The sequence below is a fragment of the Hyposmocoma kahamanoa genome, unplaced genomic scaffold, assembly GCF_003589595.1.
Source record: "Hyposmocoma kahamanoa isolate Upper Pololo Valley unplaced genomic scaffold, ASM358959v1 64, whole genome shotgun sequence".
Taxonomy (NCBI): Eukaryota; Metazoa; Arthropoda; class Insecta; order Lepidoptera; family Cosmopterigidae; genus Hyposmocoma; species Hyposmocoma kahamanoa.
Genome location: NW_020653852.1, coordinates 15,261,317 through 15,286,213, shown reverse-complemented (window position 1 = coordinate 15,286,213; position 24,897 = coordinate 15,261,317). Strand labels below are relative to the sequence as shown.

Here is a 24,897-nt window from a genome sequence, read left to right as displayed (position 1 = left end):
TTGTGACATGTATATTTAACGTCTTTTCTCTGTGCAATAAACAATTTTAGTACCTATCTATTTAATTACTTTGACAAAGCGGTTTAGAAGTGTTCAGCTTTTCTTGTGACACGGATCTAGAAATTTCAATTTCTGTTTTGTCAGGAATGAAACTATTTTTTCGAATCTATTGTTTTAAAAATATATAAAATGCGAAAGGTTATAAAATGCGAATAAATCTCTAAATCTATAATATTTGCGTGACCATTGAATCTGCAAAAGTCCCGAAATGTTGGTTTGTTCTAAAAAATAAACAGACACGATCGAAAAAAAAATTGCATTTCCAATGTGAACAATCGCGAAAACTTTAGAACTCATTATTTATCTTGTTTTAATTTTTTTGGACTAACTGAATATATCGAAGTATAATTGAATAGGTAGGTACAGTTTTACCAACATTATAACGTTAATTACCGTTGACGGTTTTGACGTGCAAGTGTGAGATCACATTTGCGAAATTATACTAAATATTAGAACAAATTATAACGTTTTGTAGAGAAATAACATAACGATATTTCTAACTGCCTGCGCAAAGGGTGCTTGAATCGCACTTAACTCCTACATTACATGTTTAGTGGCTTTTACTTATCTATATTATATAAATTGTTGCTCTGTTACCAATTTTTTTTATTACGATTTTAAAATGAATTTAGATTGAGAACTGTTGGCTGTTTAAATATAATTTCAGATTTTTTTTTTAATAATACCAAGTGATGAGATGAACTAGTAGTGTGCCTGATGGTAAGCGATACGCCTAGAGCCTTAAAACGCAAAGATCTTAGGGGCACTGGTACTGCACCCGTCACCCTGAGACAAGTTGACCAGTTCCATGTACCTGTAATTTCAGTAGCACCCTTACCCTTCAAAACCGAAACACAGTAATGCTCACATTACTGCTTGGCGGCAGAAATAGGTGAGATGGCAATACTACCCTGGACGAACTCTTTCACATGGAGCTCTACTGCTACTAAAGATTACTTAAGATGTAAGCACGGTGATGCCGTAACTGTTTGATAATCAACTTGTATGTATTTTTTAAAGTTGTTACAGGATAACAATCGCAAATTGGTTTAATTTTTTAACTTTACCCCATATAAATGAAATTTTTTCAGGAAAGAGGTTTAAAGATTTTGCGAATATGATTAGTCGATAACTTTAATATGCTTAATTGGAAGAGTTGTAACCTTTTAGATTATACAAAATCTGTTTAGTATCCTTTTTATGTCTTTCATGTGATAAAAGCACTTTTGACGATCACATGTGGCTTTATTTTATCAAAGTTAAATTAAATCAAAGTCAAATAATAATTTATTCCATAGGTAACATTTTTACACTTGAAAACGTAATATTTTAAGCTGCAGCTCGTTCACTTCGCTGACCTCCCCGGGAAGAACGAGCAAGAAACTCTAGGGATTGCTCGTTTCAAATAAACTTAAATGCTATGGAATACACTTTGAATTGCAATTGTGTGGAATGTAGACTCATGTTGTCTTTCCATACATCTTTATCTAACACATATTCTTCAATTTTGTATTATGATTTGTCAATTAAAATACTTTTCAAAGTTTAAATTTACGAACTGATAATCTTAATATATGCTCCGGTAAAAACGTATACAATCTTATTGTAAAAAGGATACGATATAATGAAGTGCTATACATAAAAGCATAATTTTTTTTTGACATCGAATTAACTTTCAATTCCGAGAAGAATCCCTATTAAATATTAATAAAGTTCGAGACAACATCAATTACCTGGTCTCAAATTAGGGATTCTCTTATGAGTACCAGAGCGACCGAATTCACTACCCATAACACCCAAACCTGAAGCAATTTACGAAAGTTCACTTTCCAAATTTCATATTCGTCCTGTGCCCACATTGCACTACTCAGGTCGTCAATAACATTGCATTTTAATTATAAATAATAGAGTTTTTAGACCATAGGTTCCCAAACTCTTTGGCTTACCGCCCACTAGGCAAGATAAAAAAATTTCGACACCCACCACAACAAAAATAAATGAAAACACGTATTTTTATATTAATTCAACACAAAAAATCGTAAAGTAGTTTATATAGATAATTCAGGTTTTTTTTTTCAAACGACCCCCAATTTCTTCCGAGGACTCTTCAGCGCCAACTGGGGACCTCTCTGGGAAACTACGTTTTAGACTCACAATTTTGTGTGCATTATAATATGTAGGTAAGTAGTATGACAGGAAGCCAGTGGATGATATGTGAAAAATTAACTGCCTCTGTGGCCGAACGGTTACCATGGCGGACTGCCACGCAGAGGTCCCAGGTTCGATTCCCGGGCCGGGAGAAATATTTGTATGGCCTACATTTATTTCTCTCGTGAGTTTGGGTGTAATTTGTGGTTGTCTATGTGTGTGTCCATGGCACCCGCGACATAAGGTTTCCCTAGTGCGGGGCTATGTTGAGTGTGAACATTATAAATAAAAAAAATTAAAATAAAAAAATTCCTAAAGACATACAGTATTTTAGACACCGGTTGAATACATCCATCGCTGTCACACATTCATGGCATATGGCACACGGGGTGTCGGTAAACGAAACGCAGCGGGAGCTAGCGGATCTCATCTATGCCGTGACACCAATTTATCTTTGCAGATGAAGATTTTGACGCCACTTATACCGCTACTTTTTCGATAATAGAGGCCCAAACCGGAATAGTTTTTATTTCACTGATTACTACAGCAGTGTTCAGAATATCCTAAATTTTATTACGACTGCATTCCATTTTGACTAAACCTTCTTCCTGATGAATTTAATGTTATTGAGGTAGGCCGATCTCTAGATCTATGATAAATTTAACTGTTATATGGGTGGAAGTCCAAGGTCTAGAAGTCAGATGTAATATGGCTTAATAAAAACTGGTGTTTCATTATGTCTTTGATAATTGACTTAATTAATTACCTGAAGTATCAGTAATTAATGATTGAATATCATGTTTTTACAACCATGACATTCATTTATTTTTTGTGAAAATACTCCACTAGTTTGTTATTAATGTGTTCGAAGAAACACAAAGAAAAATCTTTAGATCCGACTGGATACGAACCAGCGTCTGTCGCCTCAACGTGGCTACATTATATTGTCAGATTATTTATTAACAGGAATGTTAGTCGCAATTATTCTTGTTTTCTATGAGAAGGCAGCACCGTTGTAATAATTTTAAGGGAACAAAAACAGCCGAAGAAAAGGATTGCGAGAAAGATAAATAAATAAACATTAGACAATATCACATACGCCGCTCTGATTTCAAAGTAAGTAGCTAAAGCACTTGTGTTATGGAAATCGGAAACAACGACGTTACCACAGACACCCAGACACGTGACAATATAGAAAAAATAATTTCTACATTGACCCCGCCGGGGATCGAACCCGGGACCTCAAAGATGGCGACACCATGAAAACCGGTGTGCAAGCCACTCGGCCACGGAGGCCGTCTATCTAAGTCTACTAAGACGATTTTGTACATGAGAAGATTGTAAAACGAGGTGATGTTGATAGAGACTGATCGATAAAGAAAACATATTGGTCCGATGCCAAATGAAAGCCCAAGAGTAGAAAGGTAATAATGAATGCGACAATAACTATCATCTCATAAGGGAGTCACCAAAGTTAGTGCACGCGGATTCGTCTTGATGCGATCGTGTTATTCATGTTTAATCGTAGATACTTGTCGCATTAAGCCGATTAGATGTTAACGTGGCCGATCGCGCGCTGTCGGGCTATTTGTTTCTAAACACCGCCCTATACTTTCGTTCTTTACTTATATCAGAGTGTTACTTATTTGACAGTAATTGTATCAAACGGACGTCGGACGGAGAACGACGGTAAACCCCCGGGATCAGTCGTCACCAGCATGCGTACGCACGCAATTGGAAATTTGCAGGCAGTTGCCGATTCGTTGCCGACCTGTAGCGAGGCGCGTTCGTACGAACCGATGCAAAAAACACAATGTCTTTTTCGCTCTTATGCTCATGGACATAAAGCTCTTTCTGACCGGCTCGATGCGATTCTGCGTTAATAAGTGTGGTGGCCTCCTTAAAAATGCATAAATGAAATACATCATTACCCTCTGAATTGAAATTCAACCTTCAAGTCGTTCTCAACTGTAAATGGTAACTTAGCAACACTGCACGGTGAGTACCATACGAAATACTAGGGAAATGACGTTCATATCAAACATGACTGTAACATTGTCCACTGTTTTACTGCTTGTCGTTTTCAAATTAAATTGTAGTGTTAAAGATTCACTTAAATCACACACTGATATTAATTCTATACCAATGCATGAATACAAAAAAGCTTACACTATTCGAAAACCTTTGAAAATTTTCTTTCTAATATCAATCTTGAGATTGGAAATGCATAGAGATCGTCAGATTTATATTATAAAATTTTATATTTTTTAATATATTCTCAGACATATTTTTCCTGCACGAATGCACTTTTTGTAATATATGAGCATTTATAAATGCAAAATAATAAATTCAAAATCTCACATGATATTCCCGGATATTCCCATAAGAAGTAAAATATTCCCAAATAGAATATTTATCTACTTTAATTAAACGTTTGCACGTCGGTAATGACTTTTCGATAGATTATGATACAACACTAAAGAAATCCGCCATTTGTTCATTTAAATTTTTGTTTAGCATGTAAAAGAACCTATGTCACCATTTACATTTTCCATTCACGTTATCAGTCCGTTATTGTCTATAGGTTCCGAAGCCCGAAACGAAAACGTTGGTGGGTAAAGAAGTGCGGACGGCTCACGGAACGTTTTGATTTCGTACGCAACTGCGGTTGTATATTTTGAGAGTTCTGTTACGGCAGGGGTTCTCAAACTATACGTACCCGTATCAAATTTCTTAGACGACCGCGAACATCTTTAAAAAAACAGCCATTGTAGAGAATAAGGTATTTATATTGCATTAAATAAAATTTAGTTTTAATAAATATAATGTCAATTTGTGTATAAACCGTGACGCTGCCGCAAGCGAGCGGGCAGCGAGCTTAGATGCGCGCGTGCGAGCTTGCCAGTTAGCCGACATGACATAAATCTTGTCTGAACTCCCTAAGATAGAATTGAAGAGGATTTTGAAGGATAAGCACCCTTACCTTTCGAAACGGGAACGCAGGTGACAATGCCCTCATTACTACTTAGCGGCAGAAATAGGTAAACCTATTCCCTAGACGAACTCTTTTACATGGAGCTCTATTGTTACTAGCTACTTGACCGTCGGCGCGCGTGACATTTGATACCATGGCGCTTTATTGCTACTTGATCGTCGGCGCGCGTGACATTTGATACCTGTCACTTTTCTAATCAGTTGGTACCTTTTTTTAATGTTTACATTACGGGCGGCGATAAGACACGTATAATATAAACACTTGAAACTCAAGAACCTATTAAACTACCGTAAAAAGAATAGCATGGGCGATAAGAGCACTTAAGTAGCTTTTGTTTAGACTACAGTTATGATTGTAATACGACAACTTTATTTGTCAATTTCTGAAATTTTCATAGTATTTTACGCTTTAATTTTGTATATTCACTTCACTTTGTATATCCACTTTGTATATTCACTTTATTAAGAAACAAAACATATATAACGTTGACAAGCATTTAAATACCAAATACCTATTGATTAACAGTAGATCATATGAAAATAAGGAATGTGTAACTATTTTTAAAATAAATTAATGACAGTCGCGGGTAGCGATGAAAATCGCGAAAATTTTATTTTTAAAATAAATTAATGACAGTCGCGGGTAGCGATGAAAATCGCGAAAATTTGCGAAAATGGCGTAAAAAAACTATAAGTCGCGAGGAAGAAAATTGACGAATCCTATCACAACTCACAATGTAACGACCTAAAAAAAGGTTTTAATACAACCTATATTGAATAAAGTTATGTGTTTATATTTTACTCCAAAAAGTATTTTTATCTTTAATAGGTTTTTTTCCAAAAAAACTATCACTAGGTCCAATGACCTCCACTTTGAATACCTTTTTTTCCAATAAGATTGTGATTCCAATAAGATATCAAAAGTTAAAGTGTCAACACCATCTGCAAAAGCATATCCTAACGATCATTTTGATAGGTAATAATTACAGAAATTAATTAATAATGTCATCTATCACAATTAAAGTCTTCATCAAACACTAAACGTCAACAATCTCGCCAAAGTTTTTTTTTTTCACATTTTTTTCTGTTATAGGGACGCATCATGAATATTTGTTTCTTTATACTAGGATATCGAGTATTTAACAGTGAAATGCTAGTAAAAATTTGGTGTTAATACATGTGGTAACAAAAAAGTTATTTGTAAAACAGTTCACAGTTCAGTTGACAGTTATAGCTATAGTATAGTAGCTATAGCTACCAGTAATAACAATATATAACATAACTAGAATATATCGACCGACTGACGCACATAAGTCAAATTCGTTTGTTTCAACATTTATAATTCAAGTGGCATCTATTTACCCATGCGCTCCAATCTGCCGACCCTAGATATATGTATAGACGACCGTTAAGACATTAATTACAGTTCATTTCTGGACATGAAGAGTCTTAAATCTTTAAATCTTGGTGTTCTAACTTTATTTTAGTTTCACCCTTTCGCAGATTTTCAGGCTCCAGTTGAAAACCAGCGCTCAGGCTCTGCATAGCATAAAACCGAGCTGGCTTGCATTTTCGGTTATTATTGACTATTTTAGTTTCTTTAATTGTATTTTTTCTTTTGATTTTAACTGATTACTAAATATGTTTGTAATGTTGTTGTGAATAGCCGAGTAAATCTTTCTTTCTTATTAAAATCGCTTAATTCGCGCCATTTAGGTAATCGAGTTAGATGTTACAAATGTTTAGTGGATTTAATATCTAATAGAGTGCTTGTATATTTCTAACAATATTTGGAATCTATGGCATCATCGATACGGTAAGGAGAACTAGAAATAATCTCTTTAGAGTGTGGTGGCAATACCGACATAAAGAAAGTTTTTTTTTAAAGTTACGCAAAATAAAATCTCGTAATAGTATATGTAACCAAAAAAAGAAGATGCTAAAGCACCGACAACGTTAATTAAACGAGATATGATACCATAAATAATAATTATTAATGTGAATGTCCGTGCGTGTTAAAATATTCCTGTAATTTAAAAGAGAGATACGGTTCTTTTCAGCCACTCTATATGTTTGTAACTTTCACTTCAATTTCAATTAAATATGTTATATTTGACGTCATCCATGTTTAATTATTGTCTCTGGTCCGCTAAACGCCTAAAGCTAAAGAGCGAGATAAAGTTACACATTAATCATAGTGTAAAAAAAATAGCTCTACTACCCTGAGTGCGTTCAAGAAGTGTAAACCGATTGACTGTGTTCGGAAAGGGAAAGTATACGTTTTCTAAAATAATTTTGTTATTTATTGTACAAAATACGTTATTGTACAATATCGGCAACTTTTCAATCACATTTTACAATCCAAAGACAAAATTTGATGACATGTCTTGTCATTATCTTTGATATAATTGTGGTGAGTTGGCAATTTCTGGTTTCAGTTTAATAATGACTATATTTCAAAATGACCTGATCAGTATACGAACTAGATCACAAAATGACCACCTGTGCAGAAAGATTTATAACTTATAATGACTTGGCAGCAAAACAACCAGTAATAAAAATAATCATATCGTTAAATGGACCACATGTAAAAACGACTTCAAAATGATCAGCATAAGGACTAGATGACAAAACGACCACTTTACAAAAAGACTATACCTTACAATTACTTGGTGGCAAGATAAAAATAAAATAAAATCGGATTTATTTGACATGCAAAATATGTGAATTACAAACATAAACAAACGAAATAAAAAGAATTCAAATCACAATAAAAAAGCATGTTAAAAGGGTCCACGCCCAAAACAACTAGTTATCGAAATGGCCATATATTTAAATGCACCACATATTAAAACGACTAGGTACAGTTTAGTTAAAAATTAGTTGTTTAAAAAATATTAATAATGAAAAAGTTAAAAGTGGAACCTTGAGTTTATAATCGGAGCTTCTTCCTGTGAGCCTTTTCTAAGCAAGTTTTGAAGATATAATGTAGAAAATGCATCTCATGTTCTTACATTTCTATCATTGTTGTTGCAAACTCAAATTTGACGCTATTTAAAAGTTTACGATCTACATCAAGCTAACAATATCTGAAAAGGTAACAAAGAAATAAGTCACTGAAAATATAATGAAACTTAAAGTTAAAACGAACTATTGTAAAAGTTGTGGCGCCTTGAAATTAGACGCTTATCTTATGCCACTGTCGTGACACACGCGCTCCACTGTTGTATGTATTTATATGGACGACAACATGCCACACGCGGGCGCGTGCACCCGTCTCGCACCCGCACTCGGTGTGTTGACGTTCATATAAGTGTGGGATTGAGATCTGAACGCATGTATTAATATGATTTGGGCGATGGGTGAACGTATATTGACGCGGGAGTGAGAGGGAAGGAGCGTGCAAGAGAGAGGGATTCGAAATTATAGAATAGAAGACGAGCGCGACTGGTTTTGTTTTATATTTTGTTTTGAGGTGGATGACTCACGACAGACGAGCAAGATTAAACTATTCAGCCCCTTTTTGTCCCTTTCCTTTGACTATCCCACATAAATACACAGAATTAGACCCGCTGCGCTCCCGACCCGACAAGCGCCCGACCCGCACCCGCTCTCTGTGTGTTTGACGCTTTAGTGAAGAAGTAAGATGTGACGCGCGGCCGCCACGCCATAGTTGCGCTACGGCAACGTTTCTATAAGCGTCTAATTTGAAGGCTCTCTTAGGGTCGTATTCCAGAACTCTACTCAATACTCAAGTCAGGACTTGAGTAGTGCAGTGAGCACTGAAAATCATACTCAAGTCCTTGCCATTAGGGTCGTATTTCCAGTGCTTGAAATCATACTCAAGTCTGCTCAAGTACCGATTTGAGCATTGAGTAGAGTTCTGGATACGACCCTTAGTCACTGAGTTTTTTTTAATTGCTTATTTTGTCAGTTGAGACATTCAGTTGTCGTTACGGCAAATGGCACGCCATGATACGATTTTACTAAGCGAAAAAGGTGAACGGCTTTTGAATGGTTAACGTAAACTGCATGAACTTGCATTATTTTTGTGAGGTCGTAGTACCTAAGCATTTGACAGGCAATTCAACTTAAAATTATTCAAGATCACTATAAGGGGTTACGGTAGGTCCACTTATAGGATATACGTCTTTTAGGAAAAGTCATAAAAGTCTACGATATCTATGTACTAGTCGGAGAAACTTTAATATCATGGATAGAGTTAACCTATGACATATAAAACCAGCTTTTTTAACAGCATGTAGCCAGTATGTTAACTCAGTTTTCTCATTCTTGACTTGTCTGAGAGCCTTGATGATGTCGTCGTTTAAAATTTCTTGACGCATTGATGCATGACGCAAAATTTCTGAACTTTTCAGCAAAAATGCATGTGCACAAACAATTTTCCCTACATTTTTGTGTTTGTCCGTTATAAAAGGCACGTTAGAAAGAATTGGCACATCCCCTCGCGTCAGGAATTTTGATCAGAGTGCCGACGAACAGAAGCAACGTAAGAATAGTAAGGGAAAAGGAATTCGAGAATTATTCAAAATTTTAAAAGTAAGTGGCCAGGAACCTAAAGATGGCGATAAAAAGGCGGGACGACAATGAAAGGGATCAGCATCGTCACGAACATGTATTTTTTTTTTGTTACATAAATTTATGACTTGCTACCACCAGGTACACTACCATAAATTCCAACAAACAAATCACTTCACAAAAGTCAAATCCAATTCCGCATAGAGCTCTCAAAAACTCACGTAACGGAAACGTGTTAAAACTAGCGAATACTTGATTTGGTGTGTTCGCATGCTGATAGCGATCTTGATCGATGATGTTGCAAAAATAGAGTCTAATATTGGTTGGCAATAATCTTATTATTTCACGGATACGGTACTTTTGAAAGTAGCTATTTGTTTTGCTTTTGCTGTATTCAAAAAATTTAAATTAAGTTGTTAAATTATCCGAATGCGACGAAACCATAACGGAGAATGTATTTAAGAACTTATTTTGTTACTTAACACCTGCCTCAGCAGTTTTACTTGTAAAAATATCTCGAATACCACACGATACAACACAAATATTTTACTATATACGTAATTTAACGCCCTTTTCTCATCGAGGTAGGCAAAGACCTTAGCCTTCTACTTCTATGATCCTGACATTAATCTTTTGCCTCATCAACACATCATTTTAATTATCGTTGAACAACTGTCGTGTCTAGCTGTTCCCACTAGATCGTGACGACAATTTATCGGTTCACGGCAGCTGCCTTGTCGTTTGCACGACAGGATCGTTTGAAGCTATGATTATCGGTCGCCCTATTTTTATCGTGACGCTTTATTTATCGTCTGACGACAGTCGTTCTAGTTCTTCCCATAATCACGACAGTCTTCGACGTAACGTCAAAAAGGTCGTCAACGACAGTCAATCGCATTTTACTGTATGTGAACACCTTTATTTAAATCTACAAGCCACGACACTTTAAATTGCAGGAATAGTCGTGCAATTTAAAGTGTCGTGACGACAGATAGCTATCGTCACGACAAAATGGGAGCGCGCCCAGAGGGCACTCTTCACCTGGCCTTTCTTTCCTATATACGTACTATAGGATAATCATAAAAAACAATACTGCTTGCCTCTAGTCATCATATTATGACGAAATATTCGCGCGAGCTACGTACTATGCCACCCTAAGCAATTGTAATTTAGAACAAAGTATTATTACGTCGATTAATTTCTTTTATTTTGTTGAAGAAAGTGAGACTGGCCATACAAAATGTTAATAGTGACGTCATTGTTCTACATCATATCAAAATATTGAATTTCTGGCGATACGCAGCATCGCAATTTCACAGGATAAGTAAGCACTACTCACCCGTACCAATGATCGCTGGCATTCAGTAGCAGGTAGAGCTCCTTGTGAAAATTTCGTTCAGGGGTTCTGCCGTCAAGCAGTAACGTAAGCATTACTGCATTCCGGTTTTGCAGGGTAAAGGTGCTGGTAAATTATAGCCATCTGAGACTTAGGCAGTGCCCCTCAGATCTTTTGTGTTTACTCACGTACCATCAGGCGCACAACTTGTTCGTCCCGTCTTTTGGTACGTGACGCACGGTCGTCGGCAGCATCATGATTTATTACAGTCATTTAATTGTCTGTAGAAGAAACATTTATAAACATTTAATAATAATAATAACGCGCACACACTCATAGTCCAGCACTAGGGAAATCCTGTATCGCAGGTGCCATGGACACACATATAGACAACCAGAAATTAGACCCAAACTCACGAGAGAAATAAATATAAGCCATACAAATATTTCTCCTGGCACGAGAATCGAACCTGGGACCTCTTGCTTGGCCATCCAGAAGTTAGAAGTTTGAGTTAATGTATGAGAAAAGTATCTGTCACAGCGCATCAATCGGCAAAATCGGTCATTGTCAATGAGATTTACTCATTTCATCCTGCTTTATTTAGGAATTGCGCAAGATTTGGATCTGTCGTGTGCTTTAATTAAGAATTAATGGATTGAATTATTTGCACCGTAGACGGCTTGAATATACATTAAGAAAAGTCGTACGTATAGTAATCGGGAACACGTAGTGTTTGCATAGTATATGTTGGACGATTCTAATGATCGGATGACTTAGCAAACAAAGGCATGACTGATGAATAATTTAAATATAGTTCGCTAGAGAACGAAGATGGTGGTATAACATCGCCTTATGATGATACTGACCTCCTTTACTGACATTCTAATTTTTTATCATCCGGTTCCTCTTTTCCGATACCTGGCTACTTATTTTTAAAATTTTTAATAGTTCTCAACTTCCTTTTTCTTTCACTATGTTTACTTTTTTTGATCCGTCGTTACTCCCACAAATTGGAAAGACATGTTACTGCTATAAAAAATCTTGAAACGAGACGACATGCTGATACATCACAAATCACCTTCATTTTCTTATTGTTAAACTTCAAGTCGGTTTACTATTAAAACTGTATGGTATTGTGTATTATGTTATTTAGTTTTACAGGGTTTTATAATAATTATACTTCTTTTTATAATATCAAGTGAAGGAATGAACAAGTCGTGCACCTGGTAGTAAGCCACATGCCTGCCCATAACAGTTGCAGTGTAACTCAGGGCTTTAAATCATAAAGATCTTGGGGCACCGCCACTGCGCTCGTCACCCTGAGACATAAGTTGACAAGTCACATGTGCCTGTAATTTCACCAGCACCCTTACCCTTCACAACCGAAACACAGTAATGTGATCATTACTGCTTGGCGGTAGAAATAGGTAACGCGGCAGTACTTCCCTGGATGAGCTCTTTCACAAGGAGCTCTACTGTTACTAAATTATTTGTTACAGCCTTCCTTTTCCTCTTTAATTATCTCTTACAATAAATCTTGTGGACCGAGCCTTCTGCATTCTCATTTCTCTAAGGCTGGGCTACAGCCTTAACCTCAATTAGGTACGCATATTTACTTACTTGTTTTTTATTTTTGTTGAAGCAAAACTTTTAAAGCTCTAGGTAGAGTATTAAAGTAATATAAATAAACGAAAGTGGTATAAATTAACAAATATGAAATGCTAACTACAAAATTATTACTTCAAAATCATATACAAGCTTTATGGCACAAATATTTGTTTAAAAGACAAAACTATAATACATTATGTAGAGAAAGTGCAACAAAAATCTTTAAACTGGTGATAACTTTAAATGTGTGGTATTTATAATTAACGATGGGGAATTTGCCCTAAGACCCAGTAGGCCCGGGCCTAGGGCGGCCAGATTTTAGGGGCGAACAACTGTGTCAAAAAATTCACTGATGATGACAAGAAATAACTCAAAGTACCTACATATTCTAAAGGCTCACGCACATTATGACGAGTCGCACTGCACCGCATCATATAACTTATTTAGGTCTTATGTAAGTTGACTGAAATATGATGATAAATGTTGAAGATGTCGGAAAAAATCATGCTGGCTGGGCGCTTTACTGGCGTGCACCACGTGACCTAACAGAGATATATCAAATCAATGTTCTAGAAAAATATTAAATAGTAAATTTCTGAATGGATTGCGATAAAAGTTGGCAATAAAGTAAATTCATTATGTAGTCTACCAGTATATGATGAGTGCTGAGAAAGGGGCGACTGATACTGGTCAGTAGGCCTGGCCAGACATGGCCTGGGGCCTAAGGCCTAGGGCAGCTAAGACTGCAAATCCGCCACTGGATACAAAGATCAAATAAACACAAAAAAAATTCATTGATCCGGTTGAAGTCGGAACAGCAACCTTGCCTTACCGGGGATATCGTTTACACAACTGATCTACGAAACCAGCGTATCTGTAACAAGCATATAGAGAAGTTCGTGAAGTCTGCTGAAAACTTCACGAACTTCTCTATATGCTTGTTACAGATCTTTATATTTAATTTAACGGCTTTTCTGTCGTTTTGTGGTGTTTGTTTTTTACCAATTCTAATAAAATAAATTCGTAATAAAACTTACATTCGACCGCTATAAACACCAACAAATCTATCCTAGAGCTATTTAGAGTAAAAACATTGCCTTTCAAGGTACATGTGATTGATAGTATATGAACATATTTATAAGTATATTTTTATTATATATAAAATAAGTGCGCATTTGGCCTCCATCTCACTTCATGGAAAGTGACGACGAGGTCGACGATGGAGCATATCTAAATAATATTCACTCTCGCGTTAAAAAGGTCTAAGTCATAGCATTTGAGGAACAAGTCCACAGGCAGGGAATTCCAATCCCTAGCCGCTTGCCATATAAATGTGGAAGCAAAACGTTTCGTGTGAATCCAGGGAATATTCACATTAAACAACATCATCACAAATCTTTTAAATAAGAGTAAGCTCTCAACAATGTAGTACCAAAAGAATTTCGGTTGCTGAGCTCAGAACATCTTTTTCTTGGTGAACTGTTCTCTCTGGTCTTCCTTTTGTAATGAAGTAGAAAACCGAATAAAGTGGAAACAGATTCTAAATATTACCACAAAAAACTTTCCGAGACACGACCAACATGATAAACACGAACGAGAAGAGAAAATTTACATTAAGTTAAGATTGTGTTTTAAATGTTAAATTATATAGTCTTAGTTATACTTTATCAAACTCACGACAAACGAACGATTATTGAATGAAAATATTATTAGTGTAGACACTTGTTATTAGTACACGAGAACGTGTGTATGTCCTGTTTTAAGGCAGATATTTATGTACCTACTAATATTGAGTAAAGTAATAATCATTAGAACAAACTAATAAACAATTTACTCCATCAACGTAACTGTGCAAGAACAAGAACATTAACAGTGTGGCAGGCGGCCGTAGGGATATATATCACTTGGCTTGCAAATTGCGCTATGTCGAGAACAAAAAGCTTAATAATATGCTAATGATGTTAGTGGGCAAGGCTCTTGGACTACGGTTTCCAATCTTCTCTGTATTTATAAAATAGCTAAGTAAGTAGGATACATAGATGTATGTATCGGTAGAGTACCCTAGTAGAGCCCGGGGATCTGACAGACTATACTGCAACCAATTTAAGGAAGTTAACATCACGTTAGCGCCACAGTACATTTATGAAAGTGTAATTTATGTCAAGAAGAACAGTATTTAATTTTATTTATGACAAAATAGTGACAGACATAACATTAATACGAGAAATAAAAATAATATGCCTGTTCTTGATAGTTGTTGTCTTCGCAAAGTCACAAATTTTAAGGAGCAATGCTTCTATAATAAGATTCTGGTTGATATTCAAAATTTGCCCTTCACAAGGCATAAAACTATCGTGAACCAAACACATTATACTAAAGGTTTTTTATTATACCTACATTTTTAGCGTAATAAAAATCCGTGATAGTGACCCATTTAGCTTTTGCAGGTAGTCTCGATCTAATTGTTTTAAATAAATATTGTAAATGACAAATATATATAAATTTTTATTTACAAAGACCCTATTTAAACCCTTAAAGACACTTCACGACTTGTCAAAGCTGCCATAAAACAACAACAATAATAATATTGCCGTATTGATTCTATTAACACACCATGTTTCGAAAACAAACACATGTCCATAAAATAACATAACCATCACATTTAGTTTCTGTCAAAAACTACTGTAATATAACCTGTAATATACGTAAATATTATAAATTACTTTTAAAAATTGTCAATGACCTTCAAACATTTTCAAAACTAAGCTTCTGCTATCCTAATTTCACTGGTCAAGTGACGTTATTGCTCTGACACCGACACAGTGCAATACAAGTACAATATCCTTGTTACGTACTTGTAATGCTTCTGAACTCAATAAAAAAGTCAACTTTAAAATCATACTTTAATTTTTAATAGTCTGGGGAAACCCTAATGCCAGCAAGTAATACATAAAAGTGTTTTATGGAGGCGATTATGTTTTTCAATATTGAGAAAGCTGACTCAATGAAGACTACTTTTTATTAGTTATACCCAACACTTGTTTAGCGTATATCTTAATTTAAAACATCTTGTGGATATATAGATAGAACACGGTTATCGATTGACCACGAGTACACACAACGATAGAAAATATGTATATGTAAGAAAAAGACGCAAAACAAAAGGAACAAAACGGAAGGTAATCAAATAAATGTACGTAATAAACAACTTATATCTGCTTATTCATTGGTAGCAAGTTGTGAGTGCTGCGGCACGCCAAACGGTCATAGTTCAGTGCAGGTGTTGCCCAAAAGCAACGCACTGATTTTTAGCTATCGTCTAGAGGCTGTAATACATTAGTCACGAAATGATTTTCTAAACTAGATAGGTATGAAGTATTTGCAGTTTTAGAAACAGAATCTCAGTAGGTATAATTACCCGGCAAATCATCAACACACAGTTCGCGATCCTCTCTGAAGAGCGGTGCGCGTTGCGGGCACGCGCAGGCGCACGCGTCCGCGCTTACGCACGCCTCGCCGGTACACGCGTCGCCGCCCGCGCCTGCACTCACTCCCGCGCCGTGTTCTGCACATTGAGCCGCGCCACATTCGCCGTCTGTAAAGGAATTTTATAATATTTTTTTTTAACTCCTGTATGTATCGTAATCTGTTAATTATAATTTCATAAGCCATATCACAAAGGCGCTCTTTTTTGTTCTGAATCAAAATTCTATTGTCTATGGTACTAGCTACTGGACTGAAAAATTTTCGTTCAATGAGTACTATCAGAACTATAATGCGTTTCAAAAAAAGAACGTCGTATTTTTGCTAATTATACATATTACCATTGACTTACAATTATATGGACGTCGGGTTCGCGCTAAAAAGTGTCCGCACTTGTAAGGCGCTAAAATCGTATACAGAGCGCGACACTCCGCTTTAGTCTTCATTTGTTCTACTGACAGCGCGATACTGCGATGACATTACAATTTAAATTTCGAATAGGTTGACTTGGGACATTTTTTTCGTGGTTTTTGTATTAGACCCGTCGTCCATTTATTTGTAAGTCAATGCATATTACTCAAACTCTACTGCTTCCTGATTGGTTAAATTGGTCTAAAGATCTTGCAACCAGGCCATAAGGTTTTATTAAAAAAAAAAATACTTAAACAGATAAAAATTTACTACACTAGCGGTAACTGGCCACTTTAATTCTATCTCTTAGGTTTTTTTGAGTTTGTTGTCATGGATTGTTAACAAAATATATGTATATTAAATATAGATTGTGTTTCATAATTTTATTTACTTGTAAAAAAGTATTGTATGCAATCATTAGATCCAGGTCTTAAAATCTCGTATAAATTTCTTAAACACGATATTCGACTTTAACAACCCTCATTATGTAACTATTGCATAAAATCATTGACTTACAATTATATGGACGTCGGGTCCGCGCTAAAAAGTGTCCGCACTTGTAAGGCGCTAAAATCGTATACAGAGCGCGACACTCCGCTTTAGTCTTCATTTGTTCTACTGACAGCGCGATACTGCGATGACATTACAATTCAAATTTCGAATAGGTTGACTTGGGACATTTTTTTCGTGGTTTTTGTATTAGACCCGTCGTCCATTTATTTGTAAGTCAATGCATAAAATACAATTATTTTACTACGTTTCATACCCTGTCTAAATCTTGTGATCGATTTGTCTCTCCGATTGAGATCTAATTTTAATACTAGCAAATGACTAGCTATACATACACAGTAAAGGAACAATATAAAAGAAGGCTAAACTCCACTGTTTACCGATCTATGTAGAGTGTGAAATGACTTATGGGTGTTCTTGAATGTGAGGTCGCGCGGCCGTCATCAGTATCACTATATTAGTCTAGTTGTATTGCAAAAACACTTATTAGATGCACTTCGAGATTAACATCTCGAATTCTGTGTTTACGAGGTACATACCTAAGTAGTTTTGTGCAAATCGGAACAGTTTAAAAAGTTGTTAGCTGAAATTGTTTGTTTTTTGTTATTTCTTCATCAATTCTGTAATCTGGGTTATTTTTAAAATGCTAACAATCTCAAAGTAGGTGCCTACAATTTATTTATTAGATTTGTCAACAGAAATACAATATTTAACATGGACATAAGATAACACTGCAGAATTTACTCGAATGTAAATTCAATATTAGGCAAATACAGCATGCACATATAACATCGTATCAGAAGCGTTTACTGTGTGTTATGTTACATACAAACAAATGTATGTGATTGTAAACTAATAATGTAAACGTGTTTTATTAAGATTGTTACAGAAATTTTAGGCAGCAGCAGTGAGTTATATAACAAAGTTTTAAATTTATTTAATGAAAACGAAAACAAAGCCAAATCAGATGATCTGCGGCTGCGTTTATGTTTTATGTAATATATTATACTCACAGTAAATTCTAAAAAAATTGTAGCTAACATTAGTTCTGAATTGTTTGGTATTAAAAGGACGGTAGTTACTTAGCCTTACTATATTACTAACATCGTAAATAACAAGTACTGGTAATTGTAATAATTCATTAGGTTTTATTTTCGCATAATAATATGTAAATAGATCGCTCTAACTAAACGATGATAACTCTGTGCGGCAACGAAAGAAAACGCTAAGGAAAATACTAGTTAGATTCAAAACGCAGTACAAAGGGTCGGTCGTGTGTCGGGTCGGGAAGACGCTAGCATATTTGAACTTAGCAGCAGTATAGCTCCTTGTGAAAGAGTTTGCCCAGGGAAATATTGTCACCTTACCTATTTCTGCCACCACGCAGTAATGTGAGCATTGCTATGTCCCGGTTTTGCAGGGTAAAGGCGGTGAAATTGCATATACTTGCTCTGAGTGGCACTGCGACTGTGATGGACAGGCGTGTTGCTTACCATCAGGCTTAGGAATTGTTCGTCCTATCATTTTATATTATAAATAATAACAAACAGTACAGAGTAATAAAAAAACCGACTTCAAAAGTCATTCATCCCCTAGTTTGCCACCCTTAGCGGTGGAATATTTTCTTCAAATTTAAATGGGACCGCGTCTGAGATACCCTCTTCCCAATAAAAATGAATCATCAAAATCGGTTCACAAATCCCGCAGTTATCGCGTAATATACAAAAAAAAAGTACAGTCGAATAGAGAACGTCTTCCTTTTTTTGAAGTCGGTTAAAAAACTTACTACCAAAAAGAGGTTTAAAAATGTCAGTACAAGAATATAGTTTTTGCTAAATTTTTTATGGTTTGTTAGGTACTATGGAATAAAAGTTGTAATTTTAGTAATAGCCGTTACGTTATCCAATCTAGCCTTTATATTACTTGGATGGTGATAGAATTCTTTGAGAAGACTGTATATTGGCCACCGCATCAAGAAAATGTAATGTTACCAACTTACCGGTGATAGTAAAGACATCTCCCGTATCACGCCTTGCGAGATCGCCAACGACGTGCACGGTTGCAGTAGCAATTGTGGTCGTGGCAGCCACGGTGGTCGCCACCGCCAGAAACAGCAGCACCGCCGCCATGCTACCCCCCGCCGTCCGCACTACCGTCCTCCGCCCGCATTGTTACTCCTATAAAAGCAAAATAACTCGTAATTGAGAGCTCTTAGTAGATAACGACCTAAGGGGGTTAAGTTTTGTGGCGAATGGCTTTCTTTTTGAGCGTAACTTGTAACGATTAGGGTCGCGTAAGAGTGGCCGTAAAAGAAAAAGATACTACATGAAGAGTTTCAATTAACTTTACCGATTCATCACGTCTTTATTAAACATTTTACAATGCTTGGTGCAGCCAAGATCAAGTTAAGTTTTACACTTTGGACCGTTCTTATTGTAAGCGGTATAGAGTTGATTTCAAGCTTGACGTGCTCTTGACCCAGTACAAGATAAACAAAGAAAATCTACCACATTTGCAATATTTTATTAGGTAGATCATCTCATAATTATAGTTTAGATTTGGTTTTTGTATTGTTAGGTTTTTTTTAGATATTCCGGTTTTTGTGTAATTAACAGTACTTTTAATGCGCTGTTGGATCTGTGCATGTAGTAAATAAAAAACAACTTGTATCGATTTTTGTTTTAATCCTCTGTAATTAAGGTATTCAGGTATTTTTTCTCGTTCGTAATATTTTTTTGATTTTCATAATATACAGGTAAGGTATAATAAAAGATTAAAAGCAATGTAAAACTAGGATTGAATTATATGATTAAAATTAGGTCCCCGCGGCAAATTCTCCATTTGTATGGTTATGCTAATGCGTTGGGCAAGGTAGCTGCAGGTCCTTGGGTTTCCCAGACAGTCTATTAATTTTTTGGATAAAATTATGTACAAGGGCCACGGCTTTTGTACATAGGTTGTAAATAGGTAGTCGGAGCCGAGGTCTTGGTAGTAATTTCCTTGTATTCTTCAGGTATTTACTACATGGTTTTATTTATTTAATGCTATGTAGGTAAATATTTAAATTCATTTATGAATCTATACTAATATTATAAACGATAAATATAACTCTGTTACGTTTTCGCGACTAAATTAATGAACCAATATTGATGAATTTTGATACAGAGATAGATGAGACCAAGGACTAGACATAGGCTATGCTTTTTGTCACAAAAATAAATCTTAAAAGGGGACAACCAATAAAATTATGAAAATTAGTATAGTACAGTAGGCAATTCGAAGAACTTATTCTACGCGGACGAAGTCGTGGGAACTGAGTAGTATGAAATAAATAATTGTCTTTTAATATGCATGTCACTTATGAACATACTAATTCCTTTAGTGCCCGAGCTTGTTAATTCATATAAGGAAAAGGTCACAAAAGAAACAAGGTTCAAAAATTCAAATGGTCTTTATGTCATAGGTAAGCCATGACACTTGAAATCGTCATATTGATTAAACTCTACTGCTCATTCGTAAGGCAGCGTCCCCGGAGAAGAATGAGCTAGAAACTCTAGGGATTGCTCTTTATAGATACACATTTGAATATATTTAGATTGAGACTACCTGCAAGAGCTAAATTACCACGGATTGTTATCCAAGTACGCAGAAGTTCGTTTAATAACCTGTAGTATAAATATTTGTTACACTATAGTTTAAAACCTCGTGAATGGCAAATTTTGAATATCAACTGGAATCTTTTTATAGAAGCTTATACATGGTTATTGAGTGTACCACTAACCCTCGGTAAAATTAAAAAGTAACAGACTACATTGACTGCACATCAAATTGCAAACGCAATTTCATTTCTACATCAACCAATAGAATATGCCAACTCTCGCGCGATTATATCGATATGATTACACGCTACTCTTAAAGTAGGAAATCATAGCGCATCTAACCACCCAATTGTTACAAAGTTGCTAATATTTTTGTATTAACATTTGCCTGACATCTGAATAGTTTAAAAAATCTTTCAAGTGAGACAAAATATAATAGAAATATATAATAGAGCGTTGAGTGAAAGCCCGCACACCGATGCAAAAATTCATAAAGCATTGTCTAAGTATTCGATTTCACTTGGTTCACATGATTTCCTCCATATGGTAACGCCAGTCTTGTACAAATAGTAGATAGGTGAGTGTCTTGGGGTAAGGAGAAAATCTAGTTTGCTTCAAGTGATGACTTTCAAATAGAAACAAATGTTACACTTCATATTTGACCGCTAGCACGTACCACAAATGTTTATTTTTCGTAATATAGTGTGCTTGAGTTTTTTTATTGACTAAATCGATGAAGACTAAGGTATTTCATCTGTTTTTTTTTTTTCAAATATATTCTGCTACCAACAAAAGTAAGAAAAACAGTCACACCTACCCTTAAATTTCAAATGGTACTTATATGAATAAACTCCAGATTATATGAAAATGATAAGATTTTTTCGGATCTAAAATGGCGTGTATATTTTTATTTTTTCAAACAAGCCAATGTTTCGGTCTCTTTGCAGGTCCCAGTTTCTGGTCTTTTCAAATCACGTCTGATTAATATAGAACTACTCTAGATTATGTTATTTATAATTTACTGAGAACATAGTTCAGAATAGGGTGGTTTGCATTAATGCTAGACATTTAGCTGGTTGAGTTAAACCAAGCTAGAGCAAGCAGTAATGCTAACATTACTGCTTGGCAGCAGTTGACGAACTCTTTCACAAGGAGCTCTACTGCTGTTAACATTTTGGACATCGTATTGTGTTCTTATCACGGAAGTTTGGTCTGTGGTTGTTATATTTTATATTCATGAAATTTCATTTGTTTATTTCCTGGTAGAACCACCAAAACCAATTTTGTAAATGAAATTTTCTTAATTGGTCCGGGTCTGGGTGTTCTGGTTAGTGTCGTGGAGTGAATTCCGTTGCTCTGGTACTCATAGTATAGGGAATTTCCTACTTTGAAAGCAGGTAAATGTGTGGTGGTTTGGCACGATTTTTTATTGTTATGTTTTTCGTTTCACAACCTTCTGGCAGGTTTTAACTACATTTATGGATCGAAATCGAATAAATGCGGTATGGGGTGTATTTATGTCGACTGTGTGTTGTGATGAGAACATACTTCGTCTTCTTTTGTCTATATGAACTTCCTGATAATTTGGCATGTATTTAACATTACAGCTTTTTGTAACTATTCGCATACTAACATACTATTATCTCAAAAATTGCGTAATATGTCATTCCTATACGATTTAATTGCAAAGTGACAGAATTATCTTGTCTAAGAATGACATATGTATATATAACTTAATTTTTGAAATAATACTATGTTAGTTGTCATGTGCGTAATATTGTTTATATTAGTAACGATTGTGTTGTCTCTAGTCATTGCATTTTTAATTGTAGTATAGCAATATTAATAATATGAAACAAACGATTAAATTATGTTCTTTGCGTCTTAAAAAGTATAATTTTAGCGACTTGTCCAACGAAACCCATAATGTATGTATGAAACAAAAATGTATCGACTCCGAGTATTCCATATTTCGTGGCTTTTGGTAGAGTGTTTGTTTAACTGTGCTCAAACATCACACTCTTAGACCAAGAACGGTTTAAAATATTATTGAAGTGACAATATTTCCTCGGTTAGTAATGAAATGACAAACTCGCTCAGTGGTGGGCCAGGTGTGAGCCACGAACACCCACATAGTGATACCGTTTCAACATTTCATTTGGCGAAATCAGTATGTTGTTTTGTCAGTTTACTTATTACGTACAATGTCTGTGATTTAGGTGCATTGATAAGTTGGCCAGCATTTACAGCAAATTTATGATGATTAATCATTTTCTGTAATATCAGATTCTAACAAAACTTCGCACCTTTAGATCGAAAGTGATCTAATTAAAAATGAGTTATTAATTTACAACGAGTTCTTAGATTTTCGCAATTGTTACACATAAGAAATGAAACTACAAAACTAAGGCATTTATAATTATTAATACAAAGTTCGAAGACTTAGTAAAAATTCCTTCGATCCGGCCGGATTCGAATTGACGTCTTCTAGCAAACCGTACCAGACGCTATGTGTCATGATCGTAGTTCGTTCTGTAGCTTAGTTTGAGACGTAAATTAAATCAGCGGTAAAATAAAACTTAATACGAAAAATGTATAATGGATCGTTTATTGTACAAAAACGAAATATTCATTCGGTCAAACGGAATGTTGGGGAAATGAGAATCGGGAAACGAATAACTTATCAATGTATTAAAACAGTGAAACATAATGGTGTGATGAACAAAAAAATGAAAGTGAATCAATGAAAATCTGTTCAATAAAAGCGGAAATATTTTCGTAGAAACATAATTATGTAAATCATGTTTCTAGCTTGTGATAGGTAATTCACAAAACAGGTTTAATTCGGAATTTCCTGTATAACTCTAAGTATGTCAAAGACAGCTGGACAAGGCGTGTTCTATCGTGAATACTGTTTAGCAATATATCACCTCATAGCAGTTTTGTATTCCTAAGAACAAATGTTTATTAATTCTCTGGTTGTACAAACTGCAAGTTGGCGCACCGACTATACCGCAAATCATATTTACTGAAAACAACACGGTAAATGTTCTTGACGAACAGTAAAGCTTATATTAAACTTGTGCGGTTTATGTTCCATGAGCCAAAATATTTGCTTATTCCAAACAATAGTCTATCTTTCAACGAGAACGTGGACTTTTTAAAATTTACTACTGAATGATAAACCCAGGAGATGTAAACCCAACTGTAAAAGTACTAGGAAACCTGCAGCGACCAAGTATTAATTCTTGTGAACAATCTATGCATATTTTGTGATATTTTCTGATTTTGGGCCGTAATACTAGAAGCATTACGTAAATTTTTCAGTTATACCCCGTCCAACCATTTATATAACTTTTGACATATATGCTTCTGAAGTTTCGTAATTATTGACATACAACTATAGACAAAAAATGCAATACTTAACTGGACTCTTATAGTTTTTAATTTTATTCAAGCGACGTGCTCTTTAGCTCCGATATTTATCGAGCCAACAGATTATGTAACAAAATTATTCAAGTTGATAAATTTTGGTATCTATCTAATAAATTATAATGAAATGAAATAAATTATAAATAATTATAGTAAATTTTTATTGTTTATTACAATGAATCGTCGGATTCTTCTCCATATGAACGAGAATCATCACTAGAATCCTCATTATAATTAATTATTAATTCTTGAGTTACCCTTGTTGTCAAACTCTAAAATCACGTTCCCAATCCGATAATATTCTCTTTTTTGAATCCGCTCATGTTCACGATTTAAAGTTCTTTTTGAATAAAATCGATTGTTATAAAAAAATCGTAAAGGAAACGCATTAGGACATCACTAATTGATTAGAATTCGTGCTGTCTAAACTTAAATAAACGGTTGGACGGAGTATAGCCGTACTTTTGGTCCTGTAAAACTTGTCGAACTCGTACAATAAAAATTGTAATATATACACAATAAATAAAAACAGCAAGAATTTAATTCTATTTATTTACCATCACACAACATTATTTTTGTTTACTCGTTGTACGATTGCCGAGGGGGAGCCCGGAGGGCCACAGGACTCCCCAGTTTGGGCACCTGTCTCCCATATCTAAGCTGTGTGATCAATCATATACTTATATTTTGTACTTGTTGGGAGATAATAAATTATAGTAATATTATATACTCTTAGGTACAGAAGCAGGAAAACATTAAAAAAAATCAATAACAATC

The 24,897-nt window shown here is 35.2% G+C and overlaps 1 protein-coding gene across 1 annotated transcript in view; it reads right to left on the bottom strand.

Moving 5' to 3' along the window:
* LOC113230894 overlaps positions 1 to 24,897 on the bottom strand; it is a 133,905-nt gene that overhangs the window by 7,141 nt on the left and 101,867 nt on the right. Inside the window, exons 3-4 of the mRNA XM_026465002.1 lie at positions 19,089 to 19,266; positions 16,104 to 16,280 (exon numbers count right to left, since the gene is read on the bottom strand). Coding sequence (XP_026320787.1) covers positions 16,104 to 16,280; positions 19,089 to 19,218 — 307 coding nt within the window. The 5' untranslated portion in view covers positions 19,219 to 19,266. The remainder of the gene's footprint in view (positions 1 to 16,103; positions 16,281 to 19,088; positions 19,267 to 24,897) is intronic.